The 20,695-nt window shown below is 37.5% G+C and overlaps 1 protein-coding gene across 10 annotated transcripts in view; it reads right to left on the minus strand.

Annotated features, from left to right (window-relative positions):
• The window catches only part of SETX (senataxin), an 88,925-nt gene that overhangs the window by 55,384 nt on the left and 12,846 nt on the right, over nucleotides 1-20,695 (minus strand). For 7 of the 10 annotated variants that reach the window (XM_082400657.1, XM_082400659.1, XM_082400660.1 and 4 more), the window contains 8 exons: nucleotides 19,508-19,691; nucleotides 18,255-18,465; nucleotides 16,194-16,303; nucleotides 12,414-12,633; nucleotides 11,525-11,644; nucleotides 8,354-8,525; nucleotides 8,130-8,217; nucleotides 3,450-7,634 (listed from right to left, as the gene is read on the minus strand). In XM_082400657.1, the coding sequence (XP_082256783.1) occupies nucleotides 3,450-7,634; nucleotides 8,130-8,217; nucleotides 8,354-8,525; nucleotides 11,525-11,644; nucleotides 12,414-12,633; nucleotides 16,194-16,303; nucleotides 18,255-18,465; nucleotides 19,508-19,684 (5,283 nt within the window). In that variant the 5' untranslated portion in view covers nucleotides 19,685-19,691. Of the gene's footprint in view, nucleotides 1-3,449; nucleotides 7,635-8,129; nucleotides 8,218-8,353; nucleotides 8,526-11,524; nucleotides 11,645-12,413; nucleotides 12,634-16,193; nucleotides 16,304-18,254; nucleotides 18,466-19,507; nucleotides 19,692-19,803; nucleotides 19,894-20,695 lie in introns of those variants that run through there. The other 3 variants (XM_082400658.1, XM_082400661.1, XM_082400656.1) reach the window with 3 other exon arrangements.

Consider the following 20,695-nt stretch of genomic DNA (forward strand, 5'->3'; position numbering starts at 1 on the left):
TCACTAAGAGGGGGAAAAAAAAAAAAAAAGACTAAAAAGAGTGACATGAGGGTGGGAATGAGGCTTCCCAATAAAATGCCAATGGTCAACAAGCCTATCCCTTTCACTCAGAGCTTCTAATCTGTTTTAAAATCTTACATGTAACAAAATATAGATTATAACTATACCTAAGCATATAATCTTAATATAAAGAATGAAACTAATTTGGATTTCACCATGTGATTGGTGTCCTTCAGATCACATTTGACGTCCACAGTGCAAATAATAAAGGACCAGTTTAGTAAAAGTATCTGTTTTCCTAAGCATCTCTTTTGACTTGTCATTATTTAAATACATCCTCTTTTCTTATAGCATTAAAAAGTTGAGATATATTTCACAATATAAAATTCACCACTTTAAAGTGTGCACACTACAGTGTGTTTTCAGTACATTCACTATTTTGTGCAACCATCACCATTATCTAATTCCAGAACATTCCCACCATCCCAAAACAAGCCTTATACCTATTAGCAGTCAGTCCTAATTCCCACGCCCCCACCCATCCCCTGGCAACTACTAATGCACTTTCTGTCTCTACGGATTTGCCTATTCTGGAAAATTCATATAAATGGAATTACACAATATGTGGCCTTCTGTACCTGACTTCTTTCACTTAGCATAATATTTTCAAGGTTCATCAAAGAACAGGTAAAAGTACATATGACGGGTCATTCCTTTTAATAGTAGATTAATATTCCATTGTATGCATATACCATGTTTTGTTTATCCATTCATCTCCTGATGGACATCTCGGTTGTTTTCAACTTTGGCTATTATGAACAATGCTCCAATCTGCTTTTTAGTATCCTGTTCTTAAATGTGAGTAAACCACCAAAAATCATTAGACACGTGAAGAAAGGAGTTAACATGAAAGGTCTGCAGACACTAAAATGAATAGGAAAAAAGCAACTGGGAAAACAGGGACGATGCAAAGAGAGGAAAACTTTCAACTAACTTTAAACTCATCATTAATTAACTTCAGGTAATAAAAAATACCGTGTACATGAAAAAAGCACAGAATCCTATAAAAAGGAATAATCAGAGAACAAGAGTTCCGTGAAACTAAAAATATGCTCAAAAATTTTTCAATAGACTCGGACGCTGAGAAAGTCTCCAAGGAAGTAGAACGACGACAACAACAAAGACAGACAGAGATGGCAAAATAGAAAGAAATTTTAAGACAGGCAAAGTTTCAAAATTTACCTCCTACACGTTCTTTTCTCAGGAAGCTTGAAGGATGTGCCTTACTAAAATGAGGGGATGACAAAAACAGACAACCCTGGGTACAGGAGACAGAGATCCAACACAGGAAAGAAGGAAATGCAAGCCCTAGGATGAGGATGGTGAGCATTTCAGGTTAAACCATCCTAAACCAAGAAGATGAAATTTATCAACTATCTGATGTGCCTGATCATACTGAGAGACCTAAACATCCAAGAGACAGTCTGAAGCTAATTTAGTAATAAGTACATAGAAAATTAAGTAAATAAAACAATAAATCCAGAGAAACCAAAGAGTCGGAAACGAAAAGTAGTTACAGCTACCACATGACTTAGCCGCGGACACCTTTTATATAGTCAAAATAATAACAAATACTGACCTAGAAATTACAAGACTACTCCATAGTGAGGATGGGGAAACAGGAGAGGTGTGTGTGAACACAGGGCTGGGAAGAGAGGGTACTTCCTGCACTGGGTAACTACAGAAAATGTCTAGAACTGAAAAATTCACAAGTCAAAATAGTGGCATGTTATTTAGAAATATGGAAGTAAATAACAAAAGGATCCATCAAGGATCAAAAATAATTACTTGGGGAGATGAGAGTGGCTGCTGTTTTTTTTTTATAATGGGCCTTCCACAAGTATTTGACTATTTTAAACTTCGTGTATATACAAAAGGAACTTGTGCTCATTCTGTTTTGAAAAGGTTTTGGCTACAGAAATGTCCTGAAGGAAGAAATCTTAAAGAGAAACATATAAATACTTCTTAACTAAGGGAAAAATAAAATCACAAATATGTGTCCTAAATTTAAGGGCTATGAATAGCTTCTAAGCGATTTAGTGCTTTCTGGAAAGGATAAACGTTCAAGAAAAAAATAAGCTTCAAAATGAAGAAAATCTCTATTTTCCCCAGCTTATTTAACCGTATACACTGTTCAATGAACTAACAATTGTAAGGTAAGAAAATCATTCTTGTAATACTATTTCACATTGTTGTTAAGGAGAGAAACTGAAGACCCTTTATCAATCAGCTGTTTCTAATGCTTCTGAAACACTAGTAAAATAATTAAGACAACAGCTTAAATTTAGGGCATAAATTGACACCAACTTGCCTCTTTGTGCAGTACATCTCCTTTGCCTTTAACAATTCTAAGCTGGATCTTTGCAGTCTCTCTGCCTGGGACATACTTCCTATGGCCAACTCCTTCTACTCACTCTGGTCTCGGTGTGAATACCATCGCTCACAGAGGCTGTCTCACCTTTCAGTCTAAAGTGCCCACTCCCTTTTGTTCTAGATCATTCTAGAGCACTCTAGAGCCTTTTGTCCTGATCTGAAATGATCACTCCCAGAAGGCAGAGGCCTTGTCTGTCGTGTTCACCACTTTACCCCCCAGGTCTGTGATAGTACTTGGCAAGTATCAGGCACCCAAGTATCTGCTGACTGAATACATGGGTATTTACCTCAGTGCTCTTGATTTTGAAAAGTCTTATTGCACGCTCACGTTTTGGGTTTTATTTTTTTAAAGGAATTTGAAAAAAAGTAAAAATCTACCTGCTTTGAGAACACCAAAAACATCCTTCAAAGCGCAGGTGAATGTTTACAATAAAGAATTAACTAGCTGTTTCTCTGAGGTTCAAATTTAACTGGGAATCCTATATTTTACTTGGCAATCCCAGTCGGGGAGTAAGAAAGAGAAAAGAACCAGAATGGGATGTGTTGGGGTAGGGAGGCAGCTAAAGGCTGCTATGAGGCATAAGAAGTTGGGAAGACAGATGAGAAATTTGGGATTTATTGCTTTGTGCTGATCAGTGTAACTTGCCCTTTGCTACCTCCTCAAGAAAACTTCAGTAAAAGTTTACAATACTTTTCAAAAAAATAAATGCAGATGAGAGACTACGTCCTCTGAGAAGTCTTCCTTTATTTTACACTGAAAAACGTTTCCTCCTCCTGTGCCACCTCTGGACTTGGTACATTAGCACTCTGAATTGTGTCTGTAAGCTCCAGAAGGGCAGAGTTTAAGTGTTTCCTCTGTATCACCAGCATCTAGAACAGTGTCGGGGACAATGTCTGTTCAACATGAAATCTACAAGCTACATCTAAATCAAAATGCGATCAGTTATTTTAGCTGTACTCAGCATGGTAAAGGTAATTTCAAAGTCTGAACGTATATGATTAGAACATATACTTACTGTTTCAAAAGTATTCAGTATCATCAAAGGGAAAAACACATTAAAATAATCTCCACAATCTTGAAATCTCACAGGCACATGTCTTGCGATGGACTGACAAAGAGTTGACGGGGGTCCGCAATGATCAAAGTTCACAAACATTTCGTATTTCCATTTTAAGATCTCTTTAACAAAGGTGTCAGAGATGGACTGTGCTGACAAGAGAATGTTTACTGGAGAAGTAGCCAAGAAAGATCTGTTTTCACCAAATGGAACTTCGTAGCCTTGCCTGTTGGAATTATTTGGAGTATGAGAACGGAGAACGTTGCACAAACCCTTCACTTCAGCCACTGGCTTCTGAGACACCAGAGAGGCTGGCTGTGGTACTTTCAAAACAGATTGTACCCCACTTGACTTATTTTTCAGAGTTGGTAGGAGCGCTGACGTATTTTCCAAAGACTTGGAAAGACCAGCAATTCGTGAAGTACTACTGGAGCTAAAAATCTTAGCAGTGGAAGGTCTCGAAGGTTTAGATGCAGAGAGAGGCAAGCCAGGTTTACGAAATATATCTTCATCTGCTGCTTTAGCTTCAGAGTGTTTTGAACAGTATTCACCCTGGTTTTTCAGTGTTTCAACACAATCTTTGTACTTACATTTTGTGCTACTCAAAGATTCCAACTGAGGCCGACTCACAGAATCTTCTTCTACCTGGACTGTATCTTTTCCATGAACTACTTCAATGAGTTTATCATTCTCTTTCTCCATTTGTGAACATAAATCCATATCTTCAGGATCACATTGTGTTAAAAATATATTATCTTCCTCTATGTCACTGCTGGATTCAGGCTCTCCCTCTTTCAAAGCTGCCACATCTAAATGATGTACTGTTAGGTCACCTCCACCTAAAGGGTCCCCTGAGGTAGAAACAACTATTTCATTTGTTGGTATTTCTCCACTTAACACTACAGAATTACACTGGTTCAAAAGACAAGTGTCATCAGCTACCTGAGAAACATATTTTGCTTTCGTGGGTTCTGTTTCAGAAGACACACATTTTATTAACTGTTTTTCCTTACTTTTAGCAGTTACCTCAGCTCCTCTTTTATAACTATAATCTGACGTATCTGATTCTGGCACAAATTTGTCAGAATTCTGTGCTGCACGTGGCCCGGCTCGTGCTGTATCTGTACTTTGATAATCAAAACATCCTTGTCTGTTTTGTTGTGATCTGGGTCTCCTCTGCCTTCGCAACTGAAGGTCTTGACTCGTCAGCAGTTTCTTATTATTTTTGACAGAGAGAGTCTGAGGAGAAATTAACTTAGTCTTTTTCCGGGTATCAACTACTCCAACAGTTTTGCCATGGTCACGTAACTGAGCTAAACACTCCAAAGATCGCTGGGATAACTCAAATGCCCTACGAGGAGCCTTTTTCAGACCAAGTTTCTCAACCGTTGAAGTTGGTTCAGGACACTGGCGAAATTTCTTTGGTGGCACTATAGCAGGAGTTGTTCTACAACTTAGGTAATTTAAACTTTTACTCTGTCCTGTTTTGGTATCCGAATGTGTTTTTTTAGGAGTTTTAGACAGTGAGACTCTCCTAACAGGTTTGGAATAAGTGCGAAGCTTTGGTGGAGACCTCTTCAGGGAAACAGTAGTGGTTCTCTGAATGCTTGAACTGGGAGTTGTAGTCCTTATGTCTATACTTTTAAAATCATTTTCAGTCACATCTCTCTCATTAAGAATATCAGACTGGTCCTCACTTTTGACAGGAGATGAAGGCCTTACAGGATCTTCAGCCATGGCAGCTTTCTTGTATCGTTTTCTCTTGGGTTTCTTCACTTCAATTTCACAAAATTTCTCAACAGAAATACTACTACTGTGTGGTTCTGCGTGTTCCTCAATGCCCTCTGCTGCTTTTTTAATGACCTCTTCAGGTACATAATCTGTATCATAACCCCCATCATTTGTGATATGAGTCAAGCACGAATTTTCTTCATTCTCTTGAACTGAATTCTTGTTGTCTGGTTTCTGATCTTGCCAAACTGAAAACACTTCACATGGACTTTCAAACTCAAAAAACTGAGAATCAGATTCCTCAAACTGCAAAAGGGACCTTGTATTTTCTTCCTTTACCTTCTGTTCCACATTTGTGTTAGCTATTGAAGTATGCTGCTCTGGACAGTCTTTCTCAATGCATGTTTTATCCTGTCTAATGTGTTTCTTAAAACCCACAATTCTTTCATCATCATTTTCATCATCTTCATCAGAATCTGAAATAATAATAACCTGTCCACAGCAGGTTTCCCTGACACTATTTTTGTTGGCTGTGAAACGTCTTCTATCATCTTTAACTTTTCTTTGTAGCTGGGATAGACTTTTTTTTTTAGTTGAATCTGATGGGAACTTAGTAACACTGGCTTGAGCTATTAAAGATAATTCGTGGAGGTCTCTGTCTATCTGAGAATCTGTTAAGGTGTCAGAATTATGACTGATGCTAAGGGCCTGTTCTCTTAAATTAGAAGAAAACTGAACGGTACTCTTGCTAATTTCCGTATCTCTTGATTCAAGTCCAGTCACAGGATCTTTAAAGGGAGGTGTTTTCTCCACAAAAATATTGGTCACTTCTGTAAATGAGACCAAATCTTTATTATCAACATGACACTCCAGTATTTGACAACTGATTTCAGGGGTAGAGAAAATGCCTAACTCTTCTTCCTTTACTTGTTTCTTTTTCCGCAATAAACTGTTTTCAGATTTTTGTTCTCCATTTTTATCATCCAGAATACCATTAGGGCCTAAAGAGGGATTGTGTATGAAGCCATATCCTTTCTGACCTCCTGTATCTTTCTTTGAATAGAAACTTTCGACGCTAGATACAGTCAGGTGTTCCTCTAAAGTGATACTTTTCCTGTGCTGCTTTTTTATTACATGTGATAACTTAGCACAGATTTCATCTTTATGTGCCTTAGTTTTTGCTTTTGAGGTTTTGCCAAGAGCATCATCCTTTAAAGAGAAATCCTCATTGGATGTGGACACCTTTTCCAGAGAGTCACTGCTAGAATCAGTCCACAGACGTGTTGATGTTATTATTCCTCTGTCAAATACCTTTTCTGGACCACTTCTTGAAGTACAATTCTGTGGGGTATATGAGGAATTCTCTTTTACAGACTTATGCTTCCCTGTACTTATTTTAACTTGGCCTCGAGCTCTTTCATTAACAAGCCTTTTACTACTCGGCTTCAAGCACAACTCAGCTGAGAAATGGTCTTCGAGTTTCAAATCTTTTATATAAGTTTGCTCATTATCCTCTTCTATGGCATTATTTGCTTTGCTGAAAATACTCTCTTGCACTTGACATGCATCAGCTTTCATTGGTTCTTTAGAGAATGTTGGGCTGGAGTTTTCCAGACAGTGTCTGTCTTTTTTAGACTTCTTCCCTGTTTGTTCACTTTCTTCTTTATTATAAGATGCAGGAGAAGTCAGATCCACAGAAGTGCTACATTGAGGTACTTTGAATGTTGTGTTTCTAATAATTTGCTTTAAACAAGTTTGTAACTCATGGGTTTCCTGACTAGTCAACTGCCAACCTAAAGATAAATTTCCTCGCAGGAATAAGTTGAGCTTATCCCAGAATCGCTTACAAAGAGTCTGCTGCCCAAGCTGATAGCCTTCTTTAAGGAGACTTCTGATCAGCTGCACACAAGCAAGTTGTACAGAGTTAGATGGCACTGAATGCAATGACAGAGATGTTATCATTGTTGTGCCTTTGGCGCAGTTTCCAGACGACTTCTCAGAACTCCGTGCAAACGCGGTGGTGGGAAGCTTGGCACATTTTACGACGGCTTCCACCCACTGCTGGGAACTAACCCACAGCAAATGCAAACACTTTTTATTTCTATGAAGTTCAATCACTGACACCAAAATGAGAAGGAAAAACTCAGTGACTGTGTCACACACGGCGTCTGTCTGGTTGAGGACGTCTTTGACTTCAGAATGCAGATGATGAATAACCTCCACTATATAAGCCACACCCAGATCCTTAAGATCCATGAGGGACTGCACAAAAGGGATGAACCACAGAAACGTGCTGTTATGAACACGCATGTCTTGACCGATATCTGACTGAAGCACATTAGCTAATGTTTCCATTTCTTCATACATGTTAGGACAATAATCTGGGCAAATGGCTGATCTCCACCCTGAATCCTAAAATGAAAGAGATACTGACACTCAGATAAACAAGCACCATTCATGCCAGGTTTAACACACAAGTTGCAAACAAGAAAATACATTGCTCAACTTTCCTGTTTTGATGTACATATACGAACACCCAAGAAATTGAAAACAGTTCAATCTGGAGGTTAAGGTTTCATGAAAAGGTTAAATTTACAAAACCTCCATGTACTCTGGACCTCTTTCCTTCAGTTGGTTTTGAGTTCTAGTCATGTGATTTATCTCCCTCATGCCATAAATGTTCTACCCTTCCAAAATGTACTAAAAATTAATCTCTCAAAGTGTTCACGCTCTCATTAGAGCCCATTCTTCCTCTTGAGCTACTGTTCAATCAGAAAGGTTTTATGCAACAGTTGATTCAGAATAGCTACATATCATAAAATCAGCAATGCAACTAACCACGTAAAACACTGTCTATACAATATAAAGGCAATACAATATCATCTGAATTCTCAAAATGTTTTCTACCTTTTTGGTCTTTTCAGGGTTATAATTGTATACAATCTGGCTGCAAGTCACCGTATCATCCAAATATGACTCCGCTTCTAACTTGCTCCTTAAATATTAAGAATAAATAGAAATTACTGAAATGAAGGGTAAAAAAAAGAAGAGAAAAATCCTACTGTTAAGTCAATTATAGTAGACTTCCTCATACAGATTGTTTGAAATCCTGACACAGGAACTGAACGAACCTCACAGAGCTGTTCCGTATATTCTGGATCTCTTTATTGTAGCTCACGTTGTTGATAATGGTTTGAAATGCCTCAATAGGATCAATAAGTTGACCCCAGACCTTAGATCCAAGGCGATCCAGAATCACCATGAAACAGTGTAACGCTGGCCAGAAAGGATCCACACTATCATCTGAAATACAATGGAGTAATTTGCCAAATTACAAAACAATTAGAGAAAGGTACTAAAATATACTGAGAATTAAGCATTCTTTACCTGGGTAGCAACAAAACTGAAAGCAAAGCAGGAAGTAATTTAAAGTAAAGCGTTGCCAACTACAGGTTTTAGAAAGCTGGCAAACTTTTAAATAGTGTCTGCATTTTTTTTTTTAAAGCAATACACCTCTGTTAAGAAATTTTTTCGTGTGGAACAAACTGAGATAGTCTAGATAAACTCAACTTTCTCATCCTGTTTGCCACACCTGAAAGAATCTTTCCTCCTCTGCTTCTTCCAGACCTTTATACTCCCATCCTTCAATAAATAACAGAAGTAAAGTAGAAAAAAAAAGGGAGAGAAAGAAAAACTTGGTATTTTCAGATCTAAACAAAGTCCATGATACAAGAAATCCTGAACTGTGTGTGTCATTTGGTTGGTATAAAGGACTGAACCCCTCACCCACTGGATAAGCAGAGATACACACTCTTCATCCACCCAGGTCTCAACATGGCTTTGCTGTTACCTCCATTCCATCCAACTGGCAGGAATTCCCATTACTCACACACTCGTATGCCCAGTCCTTTCCCTCTTCTCTACATGCACTGGCAAAACACTGCTCTACTCAAAGACCTTCACTTGCTCCTTAATGTCTTCTAAGGAAATGAGAAGTCCTCAGGTCAAGCATTTGTAAGATCTTACTTTATTCTTTCTTTCCAGATTTATTTTTTTACACTCACATAAAGATACACCACCTACAGAAAAAAACAGATAGCTGGCTTTTTCCAAGTAAGAACCAGAATGGCTTCACTATTAGCACCACCTATCAAAAAAATCCTATCCATCCTTAAAGGCCAGCTCAAACACCTCCCGCTGCAGCAAACAATCCCAGCCATTCAATCTTCTGCAGTATTCTTAGGAGGCAAGTGCTCTAACTCACCCAATTACTGACAACCCTAGAACTTTCTGCTTTATTTCCCTCAGGGCTCTTAGACTCTACTTTTTTTTTTAATCATAGTCGTTTGTGTAGAACTTCTCATATACTTTTTTATCCTCTACTGAAGCTATCTTATGTCTAGGAAGCTCTCAAATAAGGAAGAAAGTCATCAGTTAGGTGAAGACAATTATGGAATGTTTCTTAAAGAGGTGACTTGGCACTTCCCTAGTGGTGAAGTGGTAAAGAATTCGCCTGCCAAAACATAGGCAGAACACTCTATGACATAAAAGATCCTTTTTGACCCACCTCCTAGAGACATGGAAATAAAAACAAAAATAAACAAATGGGACCTAATGAAACTTAAAAGCTTTTGCACAGCAAAGGAAAACATAAACAAGATGAAAAGACAACCCTCAGAATGGGAGAAAATATTTGCCAATGAAGCCAACAGACAAAGGATTAACCTCCAAAATTTACAAGCAGCTCACGTAGCTCAATACCAAAAAAACAAAAAACCCAATCCAAAAATGGGCAGAAAACCTAAATAGACATTTCTCCAAAGAAGATATACAGATTGCCAACAAACACATGAAAGGATGCTCAACATCACTGATCATTAGAGAAGTGCAAATCAAAACTACAGTGAGGTATCACCTCACACCAGTCAGAATGGCCATCATCAAAAAATCTACAAACAATAAATGCTGGAGAGGGTGTGGAGAAAAGGGAGCCCTCTTGCACTGTTGGTGGGAATGTAAATTGATACAGCCACTATGGAGAACAGTATGGAGGTTCCTTAAAAAACTAAAAATAGAACTACCATACGACCCAGCAATTCCACTACTGGGCATATACCCTGAGAAAACCATAATCCAAAAACAGTCATTTACCACAATGTTCACTGCAGCTTTATTTACAATAGCCAGGACGTGGAAGCAACCTAAGTGTCCATCGACAGATGAATAGATAAAGAAGATGTGGCATATACATACAATGGAATATTACTCGCCATAAAAAGAAATGAAATCGAGTTATCTGTAGTGAGGTGGATGGACCTAGAGTCTGTCGTACAGAGTGAAGTAAGTCAGAAAGAGAAAAACAAATACTGTATGCTAACACATATAGATGGAATCTAAAAAAAAAAAGAAATGGTTCTGAAGAACCTAGGGGCAGGACAGGAATAAAGACGCAGACGTAGAGAATGGACGTGAGGACATGGGGAGAGGGAAGGGTAAGCTGGGACGAAGTGAGAGAGTGGCATGGACATATATACACTACCACATGTAAAATAGCTAGTGGGAAGAAGCCACATAGCACAGGGAGATCAGCTTGGTGCTCTGTGACCACCTAGATGGGTGGGATAGGGAGGGTGGGAGGGAGACGCAAGAGGGAGGGGATATGGGGATATATGTATATGTATAGCTGATTCACTTTGTTATACAGCAGAAACTAACACACCATTGTAAAGCAATTATACTCCAATAAAGATGTTAAAGAAAGAATCTGCCTGCCAATGCAGGGGACACGGGTTCGAGCCCTGGTCCGGGAGGATCCCACATGCCGCGGAGCAACTAAGCCCGTGCACCACAACTACTGAGCCTGTGTGCCACAACTACTGAAGCCTGCGCACCTAGAGCCCGTGCTCCACAACAAGAGAAGCCACTGCAATGAGAAGCCTGCGCACTGCAACGAAGAGTAGCCCCCGCTCGCCGCAACTAGAGGAAGCCTGTGCACAGCAACAAAGACCCAATGCAGCCAAAAATAAATAAGATTAATTAATTTTTTAAAAAGTTAACTTCCTTGGGCTTCAGTTTCTTCTTTTAGAAAGAAGTAAGGTGTGAAAGTAAAGTTTTTTACTTTTAGAAAAGTAAGGTGCTGAGTTAAACTCTAAAGGTCCTTTCCAATTTAAAATTCTGACTCTGTGACCAAAACCATAAAATGTTCATTCTTTCCTCCACATCATACACCCAAATTCTTACAGTGACACTAGTATTTTCAAAGTGCACCATCATCGCAATATTCAGCAAATAAAGTTTATTACCATCTGATTGCCTCTCCATGGTGTGAAGTATTGATTGCATAAAATCATTCTGTTTGTTTGAGCCCAACAACAGTGAATCCATGGCTTGCTCCTCAAGAATGGTCAGCAACATGCAAATACCTGTAAGATCATGTGTAGTTTTCTTGAACTGATTAAATAAAACTGTTCTAATGCCTTCTCCAGTTTAGTTGGCAAAAGAATAACAAGGCAGTAAGATGAAACAAAAAAGTATCCAGTGCCTCAGACATTGAAGTCTGAGACATTCATATACAACTCCTCCTAAGAACAGAACTTTAGACTGAATAAAAAGGGAAAATGGCACGAACTTGGTTAGAAAACCATTTCCAAAATGACTACCACACAATTTGTATCTCATAAAATCAAAGACCCCTTAAATTTTAAGATCACCATATTTCAAGTACCAATCACTGCCAAATATACACATGACTGTAAGACTCTGAATCAATGAAGTAGGACAGAACTATTTTAAGTCAATATACAACTTGATGAAAACCAAAGTTAGTATCTCTATCTTCCAGGAAATATTTTACAGATGGGAAAAGAGGTATTAAACCTCTGTTTCAATAGATCAAAACCCTATTAAGGTCAGCTGCTATGCTAATATTGTAACATCTAATACTGCCTTAAATAAAAGATCTATTTGCCATACTTGAAAATGTACCTCTTACACAGATGATTTCTAGGATAAAAAATGTTTAAAGACAAGATGTTGTAATAGTCAATTTAATGACAGAACAAGAACTGGGAACTATGAAATCCTTTATTTAGCAATTTTGATCAGATTACCAAAAGAGATCCCTTCCCTTGCAGGATAATCATAAGAAATATTGGAAAATACTAATTATATTTGTGTAGGAACAATACTCACCTAACCAATAGTTTTTGTAGTTGGCAGTATCATACATGTGTGAAGGCAGAAGAATCAGTTTACCCTTCTCAAGGACAGAAGAAGTATAAATGTCTGGACTTTCTAAAAGCCCCAACTCAATAACTTTAAAAAGGCAAGTCAAAACCTCCTGTAAGTCATAATAATCATCTCTGTCTACTTTTCCCAAGTTTCTTGCGGTCAGGATAGCCCAACGCCGAACCTAAAAGCATAACACATTCATTACTTCATTTAACACACAACTGTCTACATACAGCAAGAATATAGTTAAAATAGGATTCTCTACAGATTATAAAAGACACGAGATACATCAACTATACTTTAATTAAAAAAAAAATCATTACACTGTATAGCTTAAACTTATACAGTGCTGTATGTCAATTAAACCTCAATAAAACTGGAAGAAAAAAACTATCATATAGAATAAAGTACTTTAGGAAAAATATATGATTTTCAGACATTTAAAGGAAATAAACCAAAAGGTCCATGATGACAGAGGAAAAAAAAAAAAAGACACAAAATACTAATTACAATTGACCTTTGAACAACACAGAAGGGTTAGGGGCACGTACCCTCTGCGTAGTTGAATACACTAATATAATTCGAATATAACATAGTTGGCAGCCCTCCATATCCCGGTTCTGCATCATGGATTCAACTAACCTCGAACTGTGTAGTACTATACTACATGCTATTAAAAAGAATCTGTGTATAAGAGGACCCATGCAGTTCAAACCCATGTTGCTCAAGGGTCAACTGGAATGCGATGTGTGAACCTTACTTGATCCTGATTTGAACTAACCTTAATAAAGCATTTGTGAGATAATAATTTCCACTCACTTAAACACTGACTAGAAATATGATATTATTATTATTATTATTATAAGTGTGTTGATGTAATTGTTTTTTTTTAAGAGCACTTACCTTTTTGATACACATACTAAAGTATTTTATGGATGAAATGCTCTGATGTCTAAGATTTGCGGTAACTAAACTTAACAGGAGTAGAATATTGACCACATATTGATAACAGATGAAGCACAGTGATGGATATATGGGGGTTCACTACACCAATCTACTTTTGTATGTTTGTAATGTTCCATAATAGAAAGTTAAAAAAAGGAAAGAAAAATGAAAAGAGAAACCTGAAAAGAAATCAAAGGTCACCTCTACATGGCAAAATAGCACAGGGAAGTGACTTTAAATTTATTCTGCACTAAAAATTGAATTTAGTGATCACAACCAACCTTAAAAACTAAATAAAATTTAAAAAAATCAGTGGGCATCCTTCACAGTAACAATAAGTATTGTTTTGTGAAATGTTTAGGTCACATACATATATGTATGTGTGTGAACTCGATGAAGAACATTTTTACTTAGGTTATGGGCAAAAAAGTTTGAAAAACATAGAACTAGTGGACAAAAGAATGGGCTCTATGCCAACATAATTAAGTAATGAATTTTAAGCTATCGAAAAAAATACAAAGGAATCAATGAGTCTATAACTTATAATAAATAGATGAATAAATGAAGAGCAGGGAAAATGGCTCTTGATTATAGTATAATCAATGTCAAGTGCTGACTGGTAAATGTGTAAAGTGCTGGGGTTGAAATTATTTTGCAATCTTAGAAAAACTGGCTCAGGGAAGAACCATCAGGTAATGCTAAATTTAGGAGAAAATTCTGGTGAGGAGTAAGGTATTTATGTGATCTTAGAGTACTTAAGAAATAGAAACTGTACAGTGAAGAAACTGGACAACACCTCAACCAGATGATCAAAATTAACATCACCATGAGAGGCCGAATGATATGGCATGCCTGTATATCTGACACCCTGAGAAGGACATAACATCCATCACTTATGTAGTACTCCAGTTGGAACGTATAACCGAAGCCTAACCATGTGCAAGCATCAGACAAAGCCAAACTGAAAAGCATTCTATTTTTTGTAAATGGGAGGGAGGCAGAAATGACTATTCTTCAGAAATGTAATTGTCATAAAAGACAAAGAAAGGCTGCGGAAATGTTACAGATTAATGGAGACTAATGTAACACAACTACATGTAAATCCTGATCCTGGTCTGGATACTGGAGTACAGGGGGAAAATGCTACAAAGTACACTGGATCACATGACACAACTGGAAAATAGACCTTACTGTATCAATGTTAAATTCACTGAAGTTTATAATATTGTGAGAATATACTTATTCTTAGGAAATATACACTGAAGTATTTAGGGGTAAAAGGCTATGATATATGCAACCTACTCTCAAATGGTTCAGAAAACAAACAGCTTTGTAGTTAACTGAAAGCAAATGATAGAACAAGTAGAGTGAAACATTAATAATTGGTGAATACGGCTAAAGAGTATACAGGTGTTTTCCACTTTTTTTATTTTTGAGAATTTTCTGAAAATTTTAAAGTATTTTCAAATAAAAACTTAAAAAAAAAAGCATTAGGGCTCTGGAATCAGGCTGCCTATATAATACAAATCCCAGTCACCATACTAGCCTGTGTAACTGCGGTTAAGTCTCCTGACTCAGTTTCCTCACCTATAGAAACACATATATAATGAAGAATACAGTCATTCCTGGCCCTGCAGACCCAGTCACCAGGCCTGCAAGTGCTTGGCCCAGGTCCTGGTTGCTCAGCTGGACCGGCTTCCTCTACTGGTTTGCAGCGTTAAGAAAGCCAGTCCCAGAGAGCAGCTGGCTGTACTTTCTGTCAATCTTCTTTCACAGGCAGGAAAGCCCCACCCTTATTTTAAGCACAGGCCTTGACTCTGGTTCTACCCTTGCCTGGAGTATACTTGTAATTCTTATTATCATGCACAAACTCAGTCCCCTGCTACCTATAGCCACCCAGGCCTACATACAGGTTTCCACCATTTATCACTTTGTATTTCTGTTCCATTACTGGTCCAAAGAAACATTTACCTTTTGAAAAGTGTGATTATAGGCCTTTTAGAATTCCGCTTTTTGAATTTTTTTCTATCATTGTTTGGGTTTGGCACAGAGGAGACTGAAATTCACCACCATTCTGACTGGAAATCCCATTACCATGTTCTTTCTTTGCCACTTAAAAAAAAGCCTCTTCACTATCCTTCTACTGGCAGAGCAACCCTTCATGGCTATTGTCTTAACGTTGTAACTCAGTTCTAGAGGCCGACGTGCACAGGTCCTACTGCACACGCTGCCTCGCCACATGATGATAAGTCCTCAAACTCCAGCAATCAGCTCAAAGTCAGGTTCCAAGCCTCTCGTGTTGCTCTCTGCTTCTGTCTACCTGCTGTTCTGATTCTCATGTTCCTCTTCCTGTCTGGCAACCTAGGAACTGAATTTCCTTGTCCTCCCCTCTACCCCACCACCTGTTAAAAATCTCATCTATTAGCAAAACAGTTATTTCAAGTGTTCTAACTCGTATTTCCATGTGCTTAGAGTGGGGCAGGCAAGCAAGAAAAGCAAGAGAAAACAGTCCTTCTTCATTAGTTCAGGTCAACACACTGGAAGTTCAGATTATTCCCTCATCTGTCTTTTAAACTGAAGCATCACCTGTCAGAAGTGTTTCCCTACTCTCTTAACTCTCTTCTTTGAGCCCCCCCAGCACCCTCTCCTTAACTGCAGTAATGTTACAACAACAAGAGAATAATTTTGGCAAATATTTTAAACAAAGTACACACCAAAAACCTCTATTATAGTTATCTATACTATAGGTGCAAAAATAAAATATTCCCTCTTCCACTGCCTAACACTCACACTCACCATTTCATTGGGATGGACCAAAAACAAATATATCCCTGGATGTTTGTCAAAAACCTGAAAGGAGCAATTAGCTTGTTCCATCCGGCAAAGTGCTTCAACGCATAATTCATCTAAATAGAAAAAATAAGGCAGTAAACGTTAAGACATAAATCTTATCAACTTATCAAGATTCCCAACATTTGGCTCCTTCGGTTGCTCTGCAAGTGAATGAAAAGTTGTTCCTTTTTTTTTTTTAAACTGAGGCATAAAAATGCTGTAAATGTAGGAATGATATTTAGCTGCTGAAAGACCGGTAGGTTGACCATAGTGTGTGCCTATGAATTGCTCTGACTTTCCTAGTACAAACATCTTTTTTCACACTGGGCATAATTATCTCCAGAGGGCATCTTCTTAGAGGTATGGCTATAGGTCCAATTCCATTAGCATTTTACATTTTGATCCATGCGGACTTTATCTTGTACCACAGTGATAAAATCAGCTTTGCTTTGCCCCCCAAATGGCTATTTTGTCCTACTCTCAGTTACTGCGTAATCCATTTTCTCCACTGGTTTGAAATGCTATCATCACCAAAGAGTAAATTCCCCAAATATATTTGGTTTACTTCTGGACTCTCTACACTGCTCCATTAGTCTATCTGTACCAGCACTATCCTAATCTCTGTTGCTTTATGGAAATTTCTTCATCACTCTTTCAGAAGTATACTGAATAGACTCATACATTTACCATATCAGATGAATCAACTTTATTTTGTCAAGCTTCAAAGAATATTGTAGTGACAGTGGGTAGCTTTGGGAAGGAGGAACAATGACCGGAAAAGCAAGAGGAGAGCTCCTGGTGTGTTGATGATGTTTTGTTTCTTGACCTGGGTGCCAGCTACACAAGTGTGTTTAGTTTATGAAAAATCAAGCTTATATACTTTTCTGGATATGGTACTCTTTAATAAATGTTTGAAAAATGACTTGTTAGAATTTAAAAATCTAGTTATTTTGAATTTATTTAGAAAGAACTGATTTATCTAATAAATCTTTAGATATACTTTCCAATTTACTGAAAATACAGAGGATAGAGAAACAAGTCAAATAACATGACAAGGAAGAAATCAGAAAAATCCAGGAAGCACGTTATTCTTTAGGGCAACCATTTGGTCTCAGCAAGTCAAAGTTATGACAAAAAAAAAAAAAAAATCTACATCTATCTATCTATATCGATATCTGTGCACACATATATAAGAGTAAACTCTTCTGGATTAAAAGAGATGTAAGAAATATGGAACCAAATGCACAGTCCCTGATTAGACTCTAAATAAATCATCCAAAAAACACATTTTGCTACTGGGAAAATCTGAATGTGGACTAGATATAGTAGTGGGTGCCTTAAAGATACTGTTATTTCGTTAGATTTGATAGATCAGGAAAATGTCTTCAAGAGATTCACATTAAGAAATGCAAATATAAATGACCAAAATCTAGGCAGCCATAATATGCTATGCCATAGTGATTACTGAAAATTACTACAGACCAGTGCTTCTCAACCTGGCGATTTTGTTCCTCACTGGTCCTGACCCCCAACTCCCAAGGGACATTTGGCAATATCTGGAGACATTTTTGGTTGTCACAACTAGGGTAGTGGGGAGAGCAAGTCACTACCGGCATCTAGTGGAGAGAGGCCAGGGAAGCTGCTAAACATCCTACAATAAACAGCGCGTCCCTCACCCACCAAGAACTATCCAGTCCAAAACGCCAACATGCCAAGTCTGAAAAGCCCTGCTACAGACAAATTCCAAGAATGAAAATTAATTGAATGGATAGATGAATAAATATGTGATAAAGCAAATACAGCAAGACGTTAGCAGCTGTAGAATCTATGTGGCGTGTACATGGTATTCACTGTGTAATTCACTTTTCTAGGTTTGGAAACGTTCAAAATAAAACGTTTGCAAAAAAATACTAAGTACCCTAATTATATGTTTAAGAAACAGATTTTCAATATAGATAAACCCCAATTCTTACAATTCTTAAAATAAAAAAAATGATACAACTGTGAAACACCCAAGATACTCACTAACACGTTCATGTAAAAGCAAATAAGGATATTTCAGTATTTCAAGAAGAGGAACTCGAAGCTTATTTTCAAAGTCTTGGCCAGTAAAGTCAAACAGCTGTGCCTCTCCATTGCTGTCTATTATATATAACTCGTCATCATCTCCAATTTCTGCTTTCATGGCCTTTTCAAAGTGATTTATGAGACGTGAGGTTTCTAATTCCCATAAAACCTACAGGAAAAGAAAAACGGGCAGTGTGCTTTATATCTTATTATCAACAAAATATACGGGATGTGACAATCCTTCTAGAAAGCCTTTTCCTAAGTATAAAAATTCAGAAGTTTAAAGAAGTACTAAACATCATATATTAGATATAAAGGAAACAGTCACTAAACATAAAAGTAGCTTTTATGATACATGAACATGAGTACATAGAGCATGAGATGTTTAAAACATTGCTCTTGCAGAGTTTTGCTATATCAACAGCTCTGTCAACTATACTCTATTGAAAAGGAAATGAGAAGTTGGAGATTCTTTATCAAGGCAAAAGCTGGGCCTTCTCTGACTTCCCTTCTATGTTCCAGCCACAGGTAACTACCTTGAAACATCAGCTTTAGCATAAAGACACTGGTTAGCTTCATAGCTAGGAAACTTTGTAAACGTAAAAGTTTTCTCAAAAGGTTCATAACTAATCATCCTCCTCCTCTTTTCTATATTATTATACATATCTCTATGGTCTGTATTCCATTTTTCATCAGATAAATATAATAAACCAATATTCAAAGCCACATATTTAAAATTATATGTTTCACTTTGGTTACTGTGAATGAAAAAATGCTTGTCTTTATTGATTTATACCACTTACCCGTTAAAAAATGAAGAGAGGGGGAAAAAAAAGAACTATTAGCCAATAAAAAAATAACCCAAGCCATTCAGATACCTGGTTGTTAACAATGTCAAACACAATGACATTAAAACATAAACCCAAAAAAACCCCGTACGTCACTTCATTTCATGAAACTGTTTCACATCAAAATGACTAAAAGTGGAGGATTATAAAATTCTGCTTTAGATTTCCATTCAATTCCATCAATCAATAAGCATTTACTCAGCACCTACTATCTACCAGGCAATGAGTTAGATACTAGAAGTATATTAGCATTCACAGTTTAAATCACATTGTCAGTTCCCTGAATACTTCCAACAGAGTTCAAATTTATTCTCTTCCTAGTTATCAAGCTCTGAAAAATACTGCCCAATTAACGTAAAGTACCTCATGTAAGAATGGCAATTCGTCCCTTGCTTTGTGGTATTCAGCCACACACTCTAAGCAGTAGCAGAGGTCTTCATCAGCTGTTCGAAATTCACTGGAGTGGGTCTCGGATGCATAGCGTTGCAGGAAGTCAATGGTGGAAATACCACCTGGCGTACACCAACTACATGTGCTCATTCTGTACCTGTATCCAGAAAAGAAGACATGGAAAGACTAAAGAAAAAAAACACACACTTCAGGCCTATTCTGGTGGAGAATGGGTACATTTCCTACTAATGATCATGTCTTCAACTTACAATGCACCTCGACCACATCCAGAACATTCTGCTGGCCAGCTTATCAATCACTGGCTAAACTCAATCTGAGCCTACTCGTAAAAACTTTACCTGTGACACATGAAAAATAATGAAGTGAAAGCAGTTAGTAATAAACATCATAAGGCAATATACAGCTGTGTTATAAAGAAGGCTCAAAACTATACAGTACTGACGGGAAATTATATACAGAAACATAGAATTATCAATGTTTTCAAAGTACAGATTTTAGAGTGTTCTAATAATGTACTGGAGTCAAGTGAAAAGCTCAGGAAACCTTTCACATTCCCTGAGGCCATGTTCCAGAAATCCCTGGAAACCTAAAAAATCCACAAATATTAGTCCATAACAATAACAAAAACTCATATAGAGAAGAATTTTCTCTTGGTTAGAGAGTATATATACACATGAATTTGCACATGTGTGTAGAAATTGCTGCCCATAACTCACTGCTCATCAATGCAGTATAAACTGTAATGGCTGCAAATACAATAGATACAAACCTATTACTACTAAGTTTGATACTTACAGTTTTTGACTGTCTCCAATTTGGGGTTTTATACTACCATCAGAGCCTCCACCATCCAAACTCAAGTAAAAAGAGTTAAATGAAATTAATTTCAGAGATTGGTTCAAGATGGCGGAGTAGAGGACCTGCGCTCACACCCTCTTGCAAGAGCACCAGAATCACAACTAACTGCTGAACAATCATCAACAGGAAGACACTAGAACTGACCAAAAAAGATACCCCACATCCAAAGACAAAGGAGAAGCTGCAATGAGACAGTAGGAGGGGTACAATCACAATAAAATCAAATCCCATAATTGCTGGGTGGGTGACTCACAAACTGGAGAACACTTATACCACAGAAGT

The sequence above is a fragment of the Balaenoptera borealis genome (assembly GCF_965194805.1).
Source record: "Balaenoptera borealis genome assembly, chromosome: 8".
NCBI lineage: Eukaryota > Metazoa > Chordata > Mammalia > Artiodactyla > Balaenopteridae > Balaenoptera > Balaenoptera borealis.